Below are 15,564 nucleotides of genomic sequence, written 5' to 3'. Positions count from 1 at the left end.
GCTTTATGTTAGTGACAGAGCTGCTTAAAGTAAATGATTTTGTTATTGTTATAGTTACCTGTGATAGGTGACACTGTCCTTCAAATTGTAGTTACAGGTAAGAAATAATGATGAATGTTTTTGTTCGGGCTCGAGTGGATTAGTATTACGTGTGTTTTTTTGTGCGTGAGTGTGTGTGTGTGTGTGTGTGTGTGTGTGTGTGTGTGTGTATAAAAGAAAGGATTGCTACTATGTCAAAGGTTTCAAAAACACTCTTAAAACTTTATTAACTCTATTAACAAACTATATTACTCTTTATTAAGTCTGTGCTATCTAACTATTTACATAATATTTACATAATATATACATAATGACGATGAAGCGCTCTGGATGTTCTTTACAAAGCAGCCTGCTTGGTTTTCTTCTGTAGCGGTGCGGAGCCATTATCTTCATCATCATTCTCGCTCAAGTCCCGTCGCCTCTTACCAGAGGGTAAAGTGGAGCGAGAGCTATGAGGACCAGAAGCGAACGAGCTGCTGGATCGATGTCTGAGGTTCGGGCTTGTGGAGGAACACGACTGAGAGTGAAGAGGATTTTGGTGGTGTGAGAAGACAGACCCCTCGGCTCTGTTCTTAAAACGGTTCACTTCCTGTGTGAGGGAGAAGCAGAAAACCGGTTTGTAAGAAGACAGAGCTTTTGATGCTCGAGAACAAACGTGATGTTCACAATCTTACCTGGCGTAAGAACACGTTGATACTCAAAGCATCAGGAGACACACAAGACTGTTTGCAGGCAGGACAAACATGTTCATCCGAATCCAGCAGACACGTTCGGATACCTGCGACCAAACAGTCACTTATGTTCTCAAAGGTCAAACAAACTTTCAGAGTAACATTTGTTTGTGCAGAAACTCACAGTCGTCGCAGTAGCTGTTGCTGCAACAGGGAGTCATCACAGCATCAGAGATGAGCTCTTTACAGATCTGACACAGAAAAGCATCAGGCACTGGATCTTCATGTGAGGTCGATGAGGAGGACTCGCTCTGGGCTGAGAAAGGTGGGTTGTCTCTCTTCTGAGATGCATAAGCCTCACTAAACAGAACAAGCACACAATTGTCAACCAAATGCAAATGTGTGTTCATTGTGAGGTGTCTACACAGATGACAGTTGTAAACTCACGCATTAATGATGGGAATGACATGCTTTCCGCTGCTGCTCAGCATCACTCCCTTCATGTTGGGGTCATCCACCTCCATTAGGAAGCTGACAGGAATTCCTGCGCTTCTCCGCATGCGCTTACCCCCAGCAAACGTTGGATCCTGTGAAGGCACAAGCAACAGGTTGCACTTACATTCATGGTGTAACGCGTGCACAAATCTGTACACAGTTGAGTTATGTGTTACCCGTGTCTTTGGGCAGTTTCTGATGTGATGCCCAGGGATGCCACAGTTACGGCACACATAGTTTGGCGAAAGGCCTCCAACCAGCTTGAGTGCTTCACTGGTAGGTGATGAGAATCATGATAGAGACCACTTGAATATTCTGTTTATGATGTGAAGGTGTTATTATACTCACTTTACAGAATAGTAACAGCGGCTGGACTGGAACATGACAGCTTTTATTTTGTCCTCCTCTGATCCATTTGCCTCAGCCAGATTCTCAGTCTGTTCATTTACAAAGAAATGCTTTATACTCCTTTGCAGTTTACATAGTTTTCATATTGTTCAGTGGTTTTCAGTACCTTGAAAAGCTGCTCCAGCGACTGTGATGAACCGTTCACTTGCTGCTGAAAGAAGAACAAAGAGTTTTACTATGACCAGGCAAAGCCCCATCACACCCAGAGAGACAAACTAAACACACTTACAACAATGCAAACGGAAACCCACCAACTGGTATGTTGAAGCAAAATAGTTAAACCGCAGCAAGGTACACACATTTCATTACAGAAAATGTATGTGAAACTTATAAGGTGAGGTGATGTTTTACTTAAAGAAAGAATTTGAACTTACTGAATTTTATAGTAAAATTACACGTGGGCCTAGTGTCCTAGGCTTCTTCACGGTCAACTCTGACCAGCTTAAGGAGATCAAATAGTACAATGTAAACAACCGAGTCAACACTTTTGTTTACATACTGCTTTTGAAGATCCACTTGATGCTTCAGACCAGTTACTGCAAAACAAAAGAACAAAAACTCAATGACTAATTGATATTCACTAAAAGATTCATATTCTTAACATCATCAAGTGACTTACTTGGCATGTCTGTTATATGTGGATTTAACCCCAGTTCCAGGGATTCGTCTGACGTTGACCATGGTGTTGCTTGGGATGACGTCCGCATCATCAGTGTATTCTGTGGGAAACACAAACTTTTTTACAGTCTGTCTACACCAACCAAAGCAATAGCAGCGGATTGTATTCCAACCACAGTACAATTCAATATAACAGGTTAAAGCATTAGTTCCTTACAACATTGCATATGAGTGTCCAAAAGCATTCAGCAACGTTATTTTAATGAATACAATTAGCAAATGCTTATTAAACACGTGTGTCATATCTTTTTGCTTGTTTTTCTTAATGTCCCTTTAAAATATCAAAACAGTAATAAAAAGATAAAGCCAGTGACGCGGTTTCTCAAATGTTCATAATCACATTTAATACCTTAAAAAATCACTGAGCCAGTTTAAAGAGCGCAAATAAGTCAATGTTTACATGTAAAATAGCAGAACTTACCTTCGTCGGTTTGGTGGTTTGTGATGCTCAGATCGCAGCGCTTCAGTTTCTCTCTTCTCATGATTTGATGTTTCAAATCTCCGAGAGTGATGTGAAGACCATCAAAGACCACCGTGTCGTGTGTAAGTTTACTGAAAAACTTGTAATGAACACACGGCATGTTGACTCGGGCCCTGCAACAATAACAACAGATCAATGAATGCAATAAATGGCAGAAATGCAGAAGAAATCAACAGAAATGACTAGCAAGTAATTAACCACAAATATAATATATATAATCAACACAAATATGAAGTTGAAAAGTCAAAAATGAGACAACAACGAGGATGTAGAAATGTGCTCTCAGGAACAGCGATCAGCAACAATAAACAAAACTTTGCTTGTTACTATGGAAACCGATCAAGCGCATCAATTGAAGGGCTCCTGATGACGCAAATGTCTAAGCAACATGGCGCAACTAAACTAAAAAATAAAGTTTTATTGAAGTGAGTTATCAGTGTTTGGTGTCTTTGATTAAGTAGCTTTGGCTACAGATTGTTACAGGTAATGATTATTTTAGATGAATCCTAATAGACTCTTTCATAATTATTTATATGGTCAATGTGAACAAGGTTAATGCGATTTTTATAAAGTGGGTACTTTTTATGTGAGTGATGTAATCCGTATGACATTTTGAGGTAACATACCCAACATTGGTATAATTCATTCTCTAAAGATCCATCAAAATGTTTTAGATGTGTTTTTTATTTCACCTCACACCGGGCACGAGCATTGATCAATTTAACTGCGTTCTAAAAGTGCCTGACAAATGCGCGCGCACGCAAACGGAGTTCACATCGGGAAAAACACAGTATGATAAGAAGCGTATCGGCTCACATTCTTTACTAATGCACATGAATTATTTTGACAAAATACACAAATGTCTTCGAGCTTTTGCATTTATAACAGGAGTCAGAACGAGACTCGTATTCAATAGAAAAACAAGAAGCAGCCAAAACCGCAGCTATTTTTAAATTACAAAACAAAAAGATCTCACAGTATATGAACATTCAGCAAGTACTACAAACAATATTAAGACTTCTTGATAGAAACGTTTAAAGGCAAATTAACTGAATGTGAAACACAGCCCTCTAACAAACAACCATGAACGTCCTGCCTCGACTCCAGACCCATACCAGAAAAACCATCTGCCATTTCCCAGCAAACACGTGTATGTGGGGCCCACATGGGTTGTAAATGGGCTACAGGGGTACAGACTGGGCATGGGCTCAAAATGGGCATCTTATCTGGGGCCCACTTGGGCGACCCAGATAGGACCTACATGGGTGAACCCAGGTGGGCTCCCCACGTGGTTTCTAGTTGGGTAATTCATGTGAAATGTGTGCATGGGTTTAAAATGGGCTACAGTTATGTCTTTTCACAAGGAGTATTATTTAATTAATTTGTTTCTTTTTCTAGCCAAATTTAGTAGGTATAGCCATGGGCTCAAAATGGGCATCTTATCTGGGGCCCACTTGGGCGACCCAGATAGGACCTACATGGGTGAACCCAGGTGGGCTCCCCATGTGGTTTCTAGTTGGGTAATTCATGGGAAATGTGTGGATGGGTTTAAATGGGCTACAGTTATGTCTTTTCACAAGGAGTATTATTTAATTAATGTGTTTCTTTTTCTAGCCAAATTTAGTGTCCACAAATGTACATTTCGAGGAGACAAACCTATATAGGTGTTAAGGCGGAAATCCTATCTAATTCAATGTAATGTTTAGAAAATATAAAAGTATTTTGTTACTTAGTGTTAATTTAACATTTTTAATTGTTTTATTTTGATATTGCTATAATTTAAATATTGTGTTTGTTTTTTTATGTATTTGAATAATGTACCCAACATTTATATTTGAATAAAAAAAGAATGGTCTTTGTCAGTACACGATCCGTTCCACCTGCACGATCCGTTCACGCATGCGCGTAATTACGTATTAGAAAACGTCATGGTTTTCCTACACTATTTGTACCGTGACGCAGGCGATGAAACGTTTGACGGCAGGCGGCACAACTGGCGGCATATTCTTTGTTTACGTTTTGAAATGTCGCTTACGTTACCATGATTACGATGTGTTTATGTGGTTGCCAATCCAAAATAATAGTGTTGTTACATGAACATAGATGATTTTGGTTTCATGTGGAATAAAGTATTTTTATCGACTGCAAATCTTCAGTTTCATCCAAAATCCTTTTTACGATTCATTGCTGTATCATGTCTATTAACCTTACCGTGTTTGGATCTAAGGCCAGTAGTATTGTCAAAGACAGTTTGTGTCGTTTTTTAAATTAAAATCTGATAATAGTAGTTGACTTTATGTAGTAATTTATTAGTATGGGCCTATATAAAGGCTAATATATCTATCCATTTAATCTAAATTAGTAAAATAATCCATTCAATGTCGTTTACAGAAGCCAATAAGGAACATAACACGCATGTCTAACTAGACTGTAGTTCTTTCTTCATGTAAATTATAAAGTCAGGGGAAACATTACAGTATTTCAAACTGACTTGACAGAACGCATAGTGAAATGAGACCAGGTGGAACGAAGCGAAGTAAATTGAGTAATGTATTTTATTTAACAGTAAAAAATATAAATAAAGTAAAACAAAGCTGCGCAAGGGTGGAACAGATCGTGCAGTGTCGTAAATCGTCGCAAAACAAAATCATCATTTGCGCATGAGCGGTTTCTACAACGTCGTTGTGCGCATGCGTGAACGGATCGTGCGTCGTTGTGCGCATGCGTGAACGGATCGTGCAGGTGGAACGGATCGTGTACTGACAGTCTTCACTGCGCAGAACCATTGGCGTATGTCATCAAAGTACCGCGAGATGCAGCCGCAGAAAGATCCGGTGAGATTTCCTTTAGCAATTCCCCTCCCCCTATAAGTATTTGAATCGCGCCGCCAGCATTTACCTGCACGTCCACAGACTTGGCTGAACTTTGCCTGCAGTTTATAGAAGGTAAGAATTACAAGTTAAACAAATATATATATATACAAAATGTATATACTCTTTAAGTATGAAAATACTGTTTCATTATGGTTCAAAAACTTAGTTTTGACACTTGTCATGATCGAATGAAGACAATATCGCGTCATATTTTTCTTATTTCTGGCGCCAATGCTAAACGATAATGCTGTAAATTATGCCTTTGTTCCCAACGCCATCTAATAGTTCAAGACACGAAAAAGCTTATACTTAAACTACAAGTTTGGCATCATGCGGTGTGCTCACGATCGAGGAAGATTAGCGTTATAACAATTAGATCAGGGCTCATAGCAGAGAAGCTAGTATACTCTAGTGTATAAAGCAGCTTGGGACAGATCTCTGTCAATAATTAACAAATAGGCTTTAACAACTTTTAACAATACATAAAAATAAAACAGTATTTCATATTTATCATGCAAATCGTTCTGCAAGGGCACATGGAGAAGATGGGTAAAAGACTCTTTAATTTTAAATCTTGATGTTTGGCGCCAGAATGCTAACCTGACACCCGTTGTTTTAACTGTGAAAAGTGGAATCATGGTTGAGTAATTATTGTCTTTTCACAGGGCTGTTGGGAGAGAGAGGAACGAGGACTGAGGAGCTGCACAGTTTTTTTTCTACGATTATAATACACAAAGTTGTAAATGTACATATGTTTTATAAAGTTTGAATTTATATTTTATGTATGAATGATGTACGTATGATTCAAAAGAAGTTTTAAATTGAAATAAACTTTGCTTAAAAGCATACACTGCTGGTTTTGATTCATTAAATACCTTTAGGATTTTTATAAGATAAATGTTTGGATTTAGCGTAAAATAATTTAACCCATACAAACTATACAGTATATACAAATAAATTAGCCCATATGTATACTAACTGTGGCCCATAGGAGACCCATATAAGACCTAGCTGGGTCCCATCATTAACCCATCTAGGCATACACCTGTAGACACCAAATGGGAGCTATCTGGTTAACCCAAGTGGGGCCTGTATGGTGTCCATTAAGGGCCCATCATAAGCCCATGTGGGCTAACACATGTGGGGCCACCATGGAAACTGCGGACAAAATTAGCTGGGTCCCAGTTGGGTTGCCCAGGTGGGCCCCAGATATCAGCCCAAGTGCAACCCATTTGGGCCCCACATGGTTGTGTTTGCTGGGTTGTCTCTGCTGTCGGAACAAATCTCCTGGAGAAAACCAAACACCATCATATCAAGTGTGTCTACCTCCCTCTTAACACAAATATTAACAAGTTTAACTACAAACAACTTATTTTAAGTTAAAAATATATATATTTTTTTATTTATATCACATTTAATCTTTTTAAAAAGCATCCTGGATATTTTCTCAGCATTTAATACACATCATTTGATCCAATAAGCAAAATTTTAAAATTGTAACTTCGAGGAAACAGGAAGGATTACAAAAGAAGAGCTTTCCAGTCAATTGATGTGGCTTATGAACCATTCAAAAGTTGCACCTTCTTTTAAAAAGTGTATAGAACAATTGAAAAAAGCCTTTTCTGTGACCTTTTCAGACACCAGGCCATCACTTAGGGGTTAGTTTTATTTTTCACTTTGCAGAATCTGTCAGGAGGAAATAGATATTGTGACACAGAGACTCTTTTTAAACCTGCTCTTAAAAAACATGTATATTCATAAAACACCATGAAATCTGTTTGAATTGTTTATGGATATGATCCAGTGATTATTGTTTATAAGTTCACACTTTACATGTTCTGTTTCTGTGTCTACCTACATAAATAGCCAATTTGCTGAGTAGCAACTATAATTAAAAGTAATGCGGGGTGTACCTGGATTGTATAAGATGCTAATACCATATTTCAATGTATGAATAATTTCAAAATAATAAATGATAAAAAATAAATATATTATATATGATATAAGTTCTTGTTATATTTTGTGTGCTTTATGTTAGTGACAGAGCTGCTTAAAGTAAACGATTTTGTTATTGTTATAGTTACCTGTGATAGGTGACACTGTCCTTCAAATTGTAGTTACAGGTAAGAAATAATGATGAATGTTTTTGTTCGGGCTCGAGTGGATTAGTATTGCGTGTGTTTTTTTGTGCGTGAGTGTGTGTGTGTGTGTGTGTGTGTGTGTATAAAAGAAAGGATTGCTACTATGTCAAAGGTTTCAAAAACACTCTTAAAACTTTATTAACTCTATTAACAAACTATATTACTCTTTATTAAGTCTGTGCTATCTAACTATTTACATAATATTTACATAATATATACATAATGATGATGAAGCGCTCTGGATGTTCTTTACAAAGCAGCCTGCTTGGTTTTCTTCTGTAGCGGTGCGGAGCCATTATCTTCATCATCCTTCTCGCTCAAGTCCCGTCGCCTCTTACCAGAGGGTAAAGTGGAGCGAGAGCTATGAGGACCAGAAGCGAACGAGCTGCTGGATCGATGTCTGAGGTTCGGGCTTGTGGAGGAACACGACTGAGAGTGAAGAGGATTTTGATGGTGTGAGAAGACAGACCCCTCGGCTCTGTTCTTAAAACGGTTCACTTCCTGTGTGAGGGAGAAGCAGAAAACCGGTTTGTAAGAAGACAGAGCTTTTGATGCTCGAGAACAAACGTGATGTTCACAATCTTACCTGGCGTAAGAACACGTTGATACTCAAAGCATCAGGAGACACACAAGACTGTTTGCAGGCAGGACAAACATGTTCATCCGAATCCAGCAGACACGTTCGGATACCTGCGACCAAACAGTCACTTATGTTCTCAAAGGTCAAACAAACTTTCAGAGTAACATTTGTTTGTGCAGAAACTCACAGTCGTCGCAGTAGCTGTTGCTGCAACAGGGAGTCATCACAGCATCAGAGATGAGCTCTTTACAGATCTGACACAGAAAAGCATCAGGCACTGGATCTTCATGTGAGGTCGATGAGGAGGACTCGCTCTGGGCTGAGAAAGGTGGGTTGTCTCTCTTCTGAGATGCATAAGCCTCACTAAACAGAACAAGCACACAATTGTCAACCAAATGCAAATGTGTGTTCATTGTGAGGTGTCTACACAGATGACAGTTGTAAACTCACGCATTAATGATGGGAATGACATGCTTTCCGCTGCTGCTCAGCATCACTCCCTTCATGTTGGGGTCATCCACCTCCATTAGGAAGCTGACAGGAATTCCTGCGCTTCTCCGCATGCGCTTACCCCCAGCAAACGTTGGATCCTGTGAAGGCACAAGCAACAGGTTGCATTTACATTCATGGTGTAACGCGTGCACAAATCTGTACACAGTTGAGTTATGTGTTACCCGTGTCTTTGGGCAGTTTCTGATGTGATGCCCAGGGATGCCACAGTTACGGCACACATAGTTTGGCGGAAGGCCTCCAACTAGCTTGAGTGCTTCACTGGTAGGTGATGAGAATCATGATAGAGACCACTTGAATATTCTGTTTATGATGTGAAGGTGTTATTATACTCACTTCACAGAATAGTAACAGCGGCTGGACTGGAACATGACAGCTTTTATTTTGTCCTCCTCTGATCCATTTGCCTCAGCCAGATTCTCAGTCTGTTCATTTACAAAGAAATGCTTTATACTCCTTTGCAGTTTACATAGTTTTCATATTGTTCAGTGGTTTTCAGTACCTTGAAAAGCTGCTCCAGCGACTGTGATGAACCGTTCACTTGCTGCTGAAAGAAGAACAAAGAGTTTTACTATGACCAGGCAAAGCCCCATCACACCCAGAGAGACAAACTAAACACATTTACAACAATGCAAACGGAAACCCACCAACTGGTATGTTGAAGCAAAATAGTTAAACCGCAGCAAGGTACACACATTTCATTACAGAAAATGTATGTGAAACTTATAAGGTGAGGTGATGTTTTACTTAAAGAAAGAATTTGAACTTACTGAATTTTATAGTAAAATTACACGTGGGCCTAGTGTCCTAGGCTTCTTCACGGTCAACTCTGACCAGCTTAAGGAGATCATATAGTACAATGTAAACAACCGAGTCAACACTTTTGTTTACATACTGCTTTTGATGATCCACTTGATGCTTCAGACCAGTTACTGCAAAACAAAAGAACAAAAACTCAATGACTAATTGATATTCACTAAAAGATTCATATTCTTAACATCATCAAGTGACTTACTTGGCATGTCTGTTATATGTGGATTTAACCCCAGTTCCAGGGATTCGTCTGACGTTGACCATGGTGTTGCTTGGGATGACGTCCGCATCATCAGTGTATTCTGTGGGAAACACAAACCTTTTTACAGTCTGTCTACACCAACCAAAGCAATAGCAGCGGATTGTATTCCAACCACAGTACAATTCAATATAACAGGTTAAAGCATTAGTTCCTTACAACATTGCATATGAGTGTCCAAAAGCATTCAGCAACGTTATTTTAATGAATACAATTAGCAAATGCTTATTAAACACGTGTGTCATATCTTTTTGCTTGTTTTTCTTAATGTCCCTTTAAAATATCAAAACAGTAATAAAAAGATAAAGCCAGTGACGCGGTTTCTCAAATGTTCATAATCACATTTAATACCTTAAAAAATCACTGAGCCAGTTTAAAGAGCGCAAATAAGTCAATGTTTACATGTAAAATAGCAGAACTTACCTTCGTCGGTTTGGTGGTTTGTGATGCTCAGATCGCAGCGCTTCAGTTTCTCTCTTCTCATGATTTGATGTTTCAAATCTCCGAGAGTGATGTGAAGACCATCAAAGACCACCGTGTCGTGTGTAAGTTTACTGAAAAACTTGTAATGAACACACGGCATGTTGACTCGGGCCCTGCAACAATAACAACAGATCAATGAATGCAATAAATGGCAGAAATGCAGAAGAAATCAACAGAAATGACTAGCAAGTAATTAACCACAAATATAATATATATAATCAACACAAATATGAAGTTGAAAAGTCAAAAATGAGACAACAACGAGGATGTAGAAATGTGCTCTCAGGAACAGCGATCAGCAACAATAAACAAAACTTTGCTTGTTACTATGGAAACCGATCAAGCGCATCAATTGAAGGGCTCCTGATGACGCAAATGTCTAAGCAACATGGCGCAACTAAACTAAAAAATAAAGTTTTATTGAAGTGAGTTATCAGTGTTTGGTGTCTTTGATTAAGTAGCTTTGGCTACAGATTGTTACAGGTAATGATTATTTTAGATGAATCCTAATAGACTCTTTCATAATCATTTATATGGTCAATGTGAACAAGGTTAATGCGATTTTTATAAAGTGGGTACTTTTTATGTGAGTGATGTAATCCGTATGACATTTTGAGGTAACATACCCAACATTGGTATAATTCATTCTCTAAAGATCCATCAAAATGTTGTGTTTTTTATTTCACCTCACACCGGGCACGAGCATTGATCAATTTAACTGCGTTCTAAAAGTGCCTGACAAATGCGCGCGCACGCAAACGGAGTTCACATCGGGAAAAACACAGTATGATAAGAAACGTGTCGGCTCACATTCTTTACTAATGCACATGAATTATTTTGACAAAATACACGAATGTCTTCGAGCTTTTGCATTTATAACAGGAGTCAGAACGAGACTCGTATTCAATAGAAAAACAAGAAGCAGCCAAAACCGCAGCTATTTTTAAATTACAAAACAAAAAGATCTCACAGTATATGAACATTCAGCAAGTACTACAAACAATATTAAGACTTCTTGATAGAAACGTTTAAAGGCAAATTAACTGAATGTGAAACACAGCCCTCTAACAAACAACCATGAACGTCCTGCCTCGACTCCAGACCCATACCAGAAAAACCATCTGCCATTTGTCTCTGCTGTCGGAACAAATCTCCTGGAGAAAACCAAACACCATCATATCAAGTGTGTCTACCTCCCTCTTAACACAAATATTAACAAGTTTAACTACAAACAACTTATTTTAAGTTAAAAATATATATATTTTTTTATTTATATCACATTTAATCTTTTTAAAAAGCATCCTGGATATTTTCTCAGCATTTAATACACATCATTTGATCCAATAAGCAAAATTTTAAAATTGTAACTTCGAGGAAACAGGAAGGATTACAAAAAGAAGAGCTTTCCAGTCAATTGATGTGGCTTATGAACCATTCAAAAGTTGCACCTTCTTTTAAAAAGTGTATAGAACAATTGAAAAAAGCCTTTTCTGTGACCTTTTCAGACACCAGGCCATCACTTAGGGGTTAGTTTTATTTTTCACTTTGCAGAATCTGTCAGGAGGAAATAGATATTGTGACACAGAGACTCTTTTTAAACCTGCTCTTAAAAAACATGTATATTCATAAAACACCATGAAATCTGTTTGAATTGTTTATGGATATGATCCAGTGATTATTCTTTATAAGTTCACACTTTACATGTTCTGTTTCTGTGTCTACCTACATAAATAGCCAATTTGCTGAGTAGCAACTATAATTAAAAGTAATGCGGGGTGTACCTGGATTGTATAAGATGCTAATACCATATTTCAATGTATGAATAATTTCAAAATAATAAATGATAAAAAATAAATATATTATATATGATATAAGTTCTTGTTATATTTTGTGTGCTTTATGTTAGTGACAGAGCTGCTTAAAGTAAATGATTTTGTTATTGTTATAGTTACCTGTGATAGGTGACACTGTCCTTCAAATTGTAGTTACAGGTAAGAAATAATGATGAATGTTTTTGTTCGGGCTCGAGTGGATTAGTATTGCGTGTGTTTTTTTGTGCGTGAGTGTGTGTGTGTGTGTGTGTGTGTATAAAAGAAAGGATTGCTACTATGTCAAAGGTTTCAAAAACACTCTTAAAACTTTATTAACTCTATTAACAAACTATATTACTCTTTATTAAGTCTGTGCTATCTAACTATTTACATAATATTTACATAATATATACATAATGATGATGAAGCGCTCTGGATGTTCTTCACAAAGCAGCCTGCTTGGTTTTCTTCTGTAGCGGTGCGGAGCCATTATCTTCATCATCCTTCTCGCTCAAGTCCCGTCGCCTCTTACCAGAGGGTAAAGTGGAGCGAGAGCTATGAGGACCAGAAGCGAACGAGCTGCTGGATCGATGTCTGAGGTTCGGGCTTGTGGAGGAACACGACTGAGAGTGAAGAGGATTTTGATGGTGTGAGAAGACAGACCCCTCGGCTCTGTTCTTAAAACGGTTCACTTCCTGTGTGAGGGAGAAGCAGAAAACCGGTTTGTAAGAAGACAGAGCTTTTGATGCTCGAGAACAAACGTGATGTTCACAATCTTACCTGGCGTAAGAACACGTTGATACTCAAAGCATCAGGAGACACACAAGACTGTTTGCAGGCAGGACAAACATGTTCATCCGAATCCAGCAGACACGTTCGGATACCTGCGACCAAACAGTCACTTATGTTCTCAAAGGTCAAACAAACTTTCAGAGTAACATTTGTTTGTGCAGAAACTCACAGTCGTCGCAGTAGCTGTTGCTGCAACAGGGAGTCATCACAGCATCAGAGATGAGCTCTTTACAGATCTGACACAGAAAAGCATCAGGCACTGGATCTTCATGTGAGGTCGATGAGGAGGACTCGCTCTGGGCTGAGAAAGGTGGGTTGTCTCTCTTCTGAGATGCATAAGCCTCACTAAACAGACAAAGCACACAATTGTCAACCAAATGCAAATGTGTGTTCATTGTGAGGTGTCTACACAGATGACAGTTGTAAACTCACGCATTAATGATGGGAATGACATGCTTTCCGCTGCTGCTCAGCATCACTCCCTTCATGTTGGGGTCATCCACCTCCATCAGGAAGCTGACAGGAATTCCTGCGCTTCTCCGCATGCGCTTACCCCCAGCAAACGTTGGATCCTGTGAAGGCACAAGCAACAGGTTGCACTTACATTCATGGTGTAACGCGTGCACAAATCTGTACACAGTTGAGTTATGTGTTACCCGTGTCTTTGGGCAGTTTCTGATGTGATGCCCAGGGATGCCACAGTTACGGCACACATAGTTTGGCGGAAGGCCTCCAACCAGCTTGAGTGCTTCACTGGTAGGTGATGAGAATCATGATAGAGACCACTTGAATATTCTGTTTATGATGTGAAGGTGTTATTATACTCACTTCACAGAATAGTAACAGCGGCTGGACTGGAACATGACAGCTTTTATTTTGTCCTCCTCTGATCCATTTGCCTCAGCCAGATTCTCAGTCTGTTCATTTACAAAGAAATGCTTTATACTCCTTTGCAGTTTACATAGTTTTCATATTGTTCAGTGGTTTTCAGTACCTTGAAAAGCTGCTCCAGCGACTGTGATGAACCGTTCACTTGCTGCTGAAAGAAGAACAAAGAGTTTTACTATTATGAGGCAAAGCCCCATCACACCCAGAGAGACAAACTAAACACACTTACAACAATGCAAACGGAAACCCACCAACTGGTATGTTGAAGCAAAATAGTTAAACCGCAGCAAGGTACACACATTTCATTACAGAAAATGTATGTGAAACTTATAAGGTGAGGTGATGTTTTACTTAAAGAAAGAATTTGAACTTACTGAATTTTATAGTAAAATTACACGTGGGCCTAGTGTCCTAGGCTTCTTCACGGTCAACTCTGACCAGCTTAAAGAGATCATACAGTACAATGTAAACAACCGAGTCAACACTTTTGTTTACATACTGCTTTTGAAGATCCACTTGATGCTTCAGACCAGTTACTGCAAAACAAAAGAACAAAAACTCAATGACTAATTGATATTCACTAAAAGATTCATATTCTTAACATCATCAAGTGACTTACTTGGCATGTCTGTTATATGTGGATTTAACCCCAGTTCCAGGGATTCGTCTGACGTTGACCATGGTGTTGCTTGGGATGACGTCCGCATCATCAGTGTATTCTGTGGGAAACACAAACTTTTTTACAGTCTGTCTACACCAACCAAAGCAATAGCAGCGGATTGTATTCCAACCATAGTACAATTCAATATAACAGGTTAAAGCATTAGTTCCTTACAACATTGCATATGAGTGTCCAAAATCATTCAGCAACGTTATTTTAATGAATACAATTAGCAAATGCTTATTAAACACGTGTGTCATATCTTTTTGCTTGTTTTTCTTAATGTCCCTTTAAAATATCAAAACAGTAATAAAAAGATAAAGCCAGTGACGCGGTTTCTCAAATGTTCATAATCACATTTAATACCTTAAAAAATCACTGAGCCAGTTTAAAGAGCGCAAATAAGTCAATGTTTACATGTAAAATAGCAGAACTTACCTTCGTCGGTTTGGTGGTTTGTGATGCTCAAATCGCAGCGCTTCAGTTTCTCTCTTCTCATGATTTGATGTTTCAAATCTCCGAGAGTGATGTGAAGACCATCAAAGACCACCGTGTCGTGTGTAAGTTTACTGAAAAACTTGTAATGAACACACGGCATGTTGACTCGGGCCCTGCAACAATAACAACAGATCAATGAATGCAATAAATGGCAGAAATGCAGAAGAAATCAACAGAAATGACTAGCAAGTAATTAACCACAAATATAATATATATAATCAACACAAATATGAAGTTGAAAAGTCAAAAATGAGACAACAACGAGGATGTAGAAATGTGCTCTCAGGAACAGCGATCAGCAACAATAAACAAAACTTTGCTTGTTACTATGGAAACCGATCAAGCGCATCAATTGAAGGGCTCCTGATGACGCAAATGTCTAAGCAACATGGCGCAACTAAACTAAAAAATAAAGTTTTATTGAAGTGAGTTATCAGTGTTTGGTGTCTTTGATTAAGTAGCTTTGGCTATAGATTGTTACAG

General features: G+C 38.6%; 2 protein-coding genes across 2 annotated transcripts; both read right to left on the bottom strand.

The window, feature by feature from the left end:
• Positions 1 to 8,035: 8,035 nt before the first annotated feature.
• On the bottom strand, positions 8,036 to 10,531 carry LOC306896252 (E3 ubiquitin-protein ligase RBBP6-like; the record flags this gene model as incomplete). Its single annotated transcript, XM_079460055.1, has 10 exons — positions 8,036 to 8,287; positions 8,373 to 8,476; positions 8,554 to 8,729; positions 8,817 to 8,956; positions 9,041 to 9,137; positions 9,213 to 9,301; positions 9,379 to 9,423; positions 9,772 to 9,808; positions 9,892 to 9,991; positions 10,372 to 10,531. 10 exons carry the CDS (start codon positions 10,529 to 10,531, stop codon positions 8,036 to 8,038), a joined length of 1,200 nt encoding a protein of 399 aa, XP_079316181.1.
• A 2,154-nt stretch (positions 10,532 to 12,685) lies between these two features.
• LOC306896251 (E3 ubiquitin-protein ligase RBBP6-like) lies at positions 12,686 to 15,181 on the bottom strand (the record flags this gene model as incomplete). Its single annotated transcript, XM_079460054.1, has 10 exons — positions 12,686 to 12,937; positions 13,023 to 13,126; positions 13,204 to 13,379; positions 13,467 to 13,606; positions 13,691 to 13,787; positions 13,863 to 13,951; positions 14,029 to 14,073; positions 14,422 to 14,458; positions 14,542 to 14,641; positions 15,022 to 15,181. The coding sequence occupies 10 exons, from the start codon at positions 15,179 to 15,181 to the stop codon at positions 12,686 to 12,688; spliced, it is 1,200 nt and encodes a 399-aa protein (XP_079316180.1).
• Between the last annotated feature and the right edge of the window lie 383 nt (positions 15,182 to 15,564).

This window comes from Barbatula barbatula (assembly GCF_947034865.1).
Source record: "Barbatula barbatula genome assembly, chromosome: 7".
Taxonomy (NCBI): Eukaryota; Metazoa; Chordata; class Actinopteri; order Cypriniformes; family Nemacheilidae; genus Barbatula; species Barbatula barbatula.
This window is presented reverse-complemented; position numbering and strand designations above follow the sequence as displayed.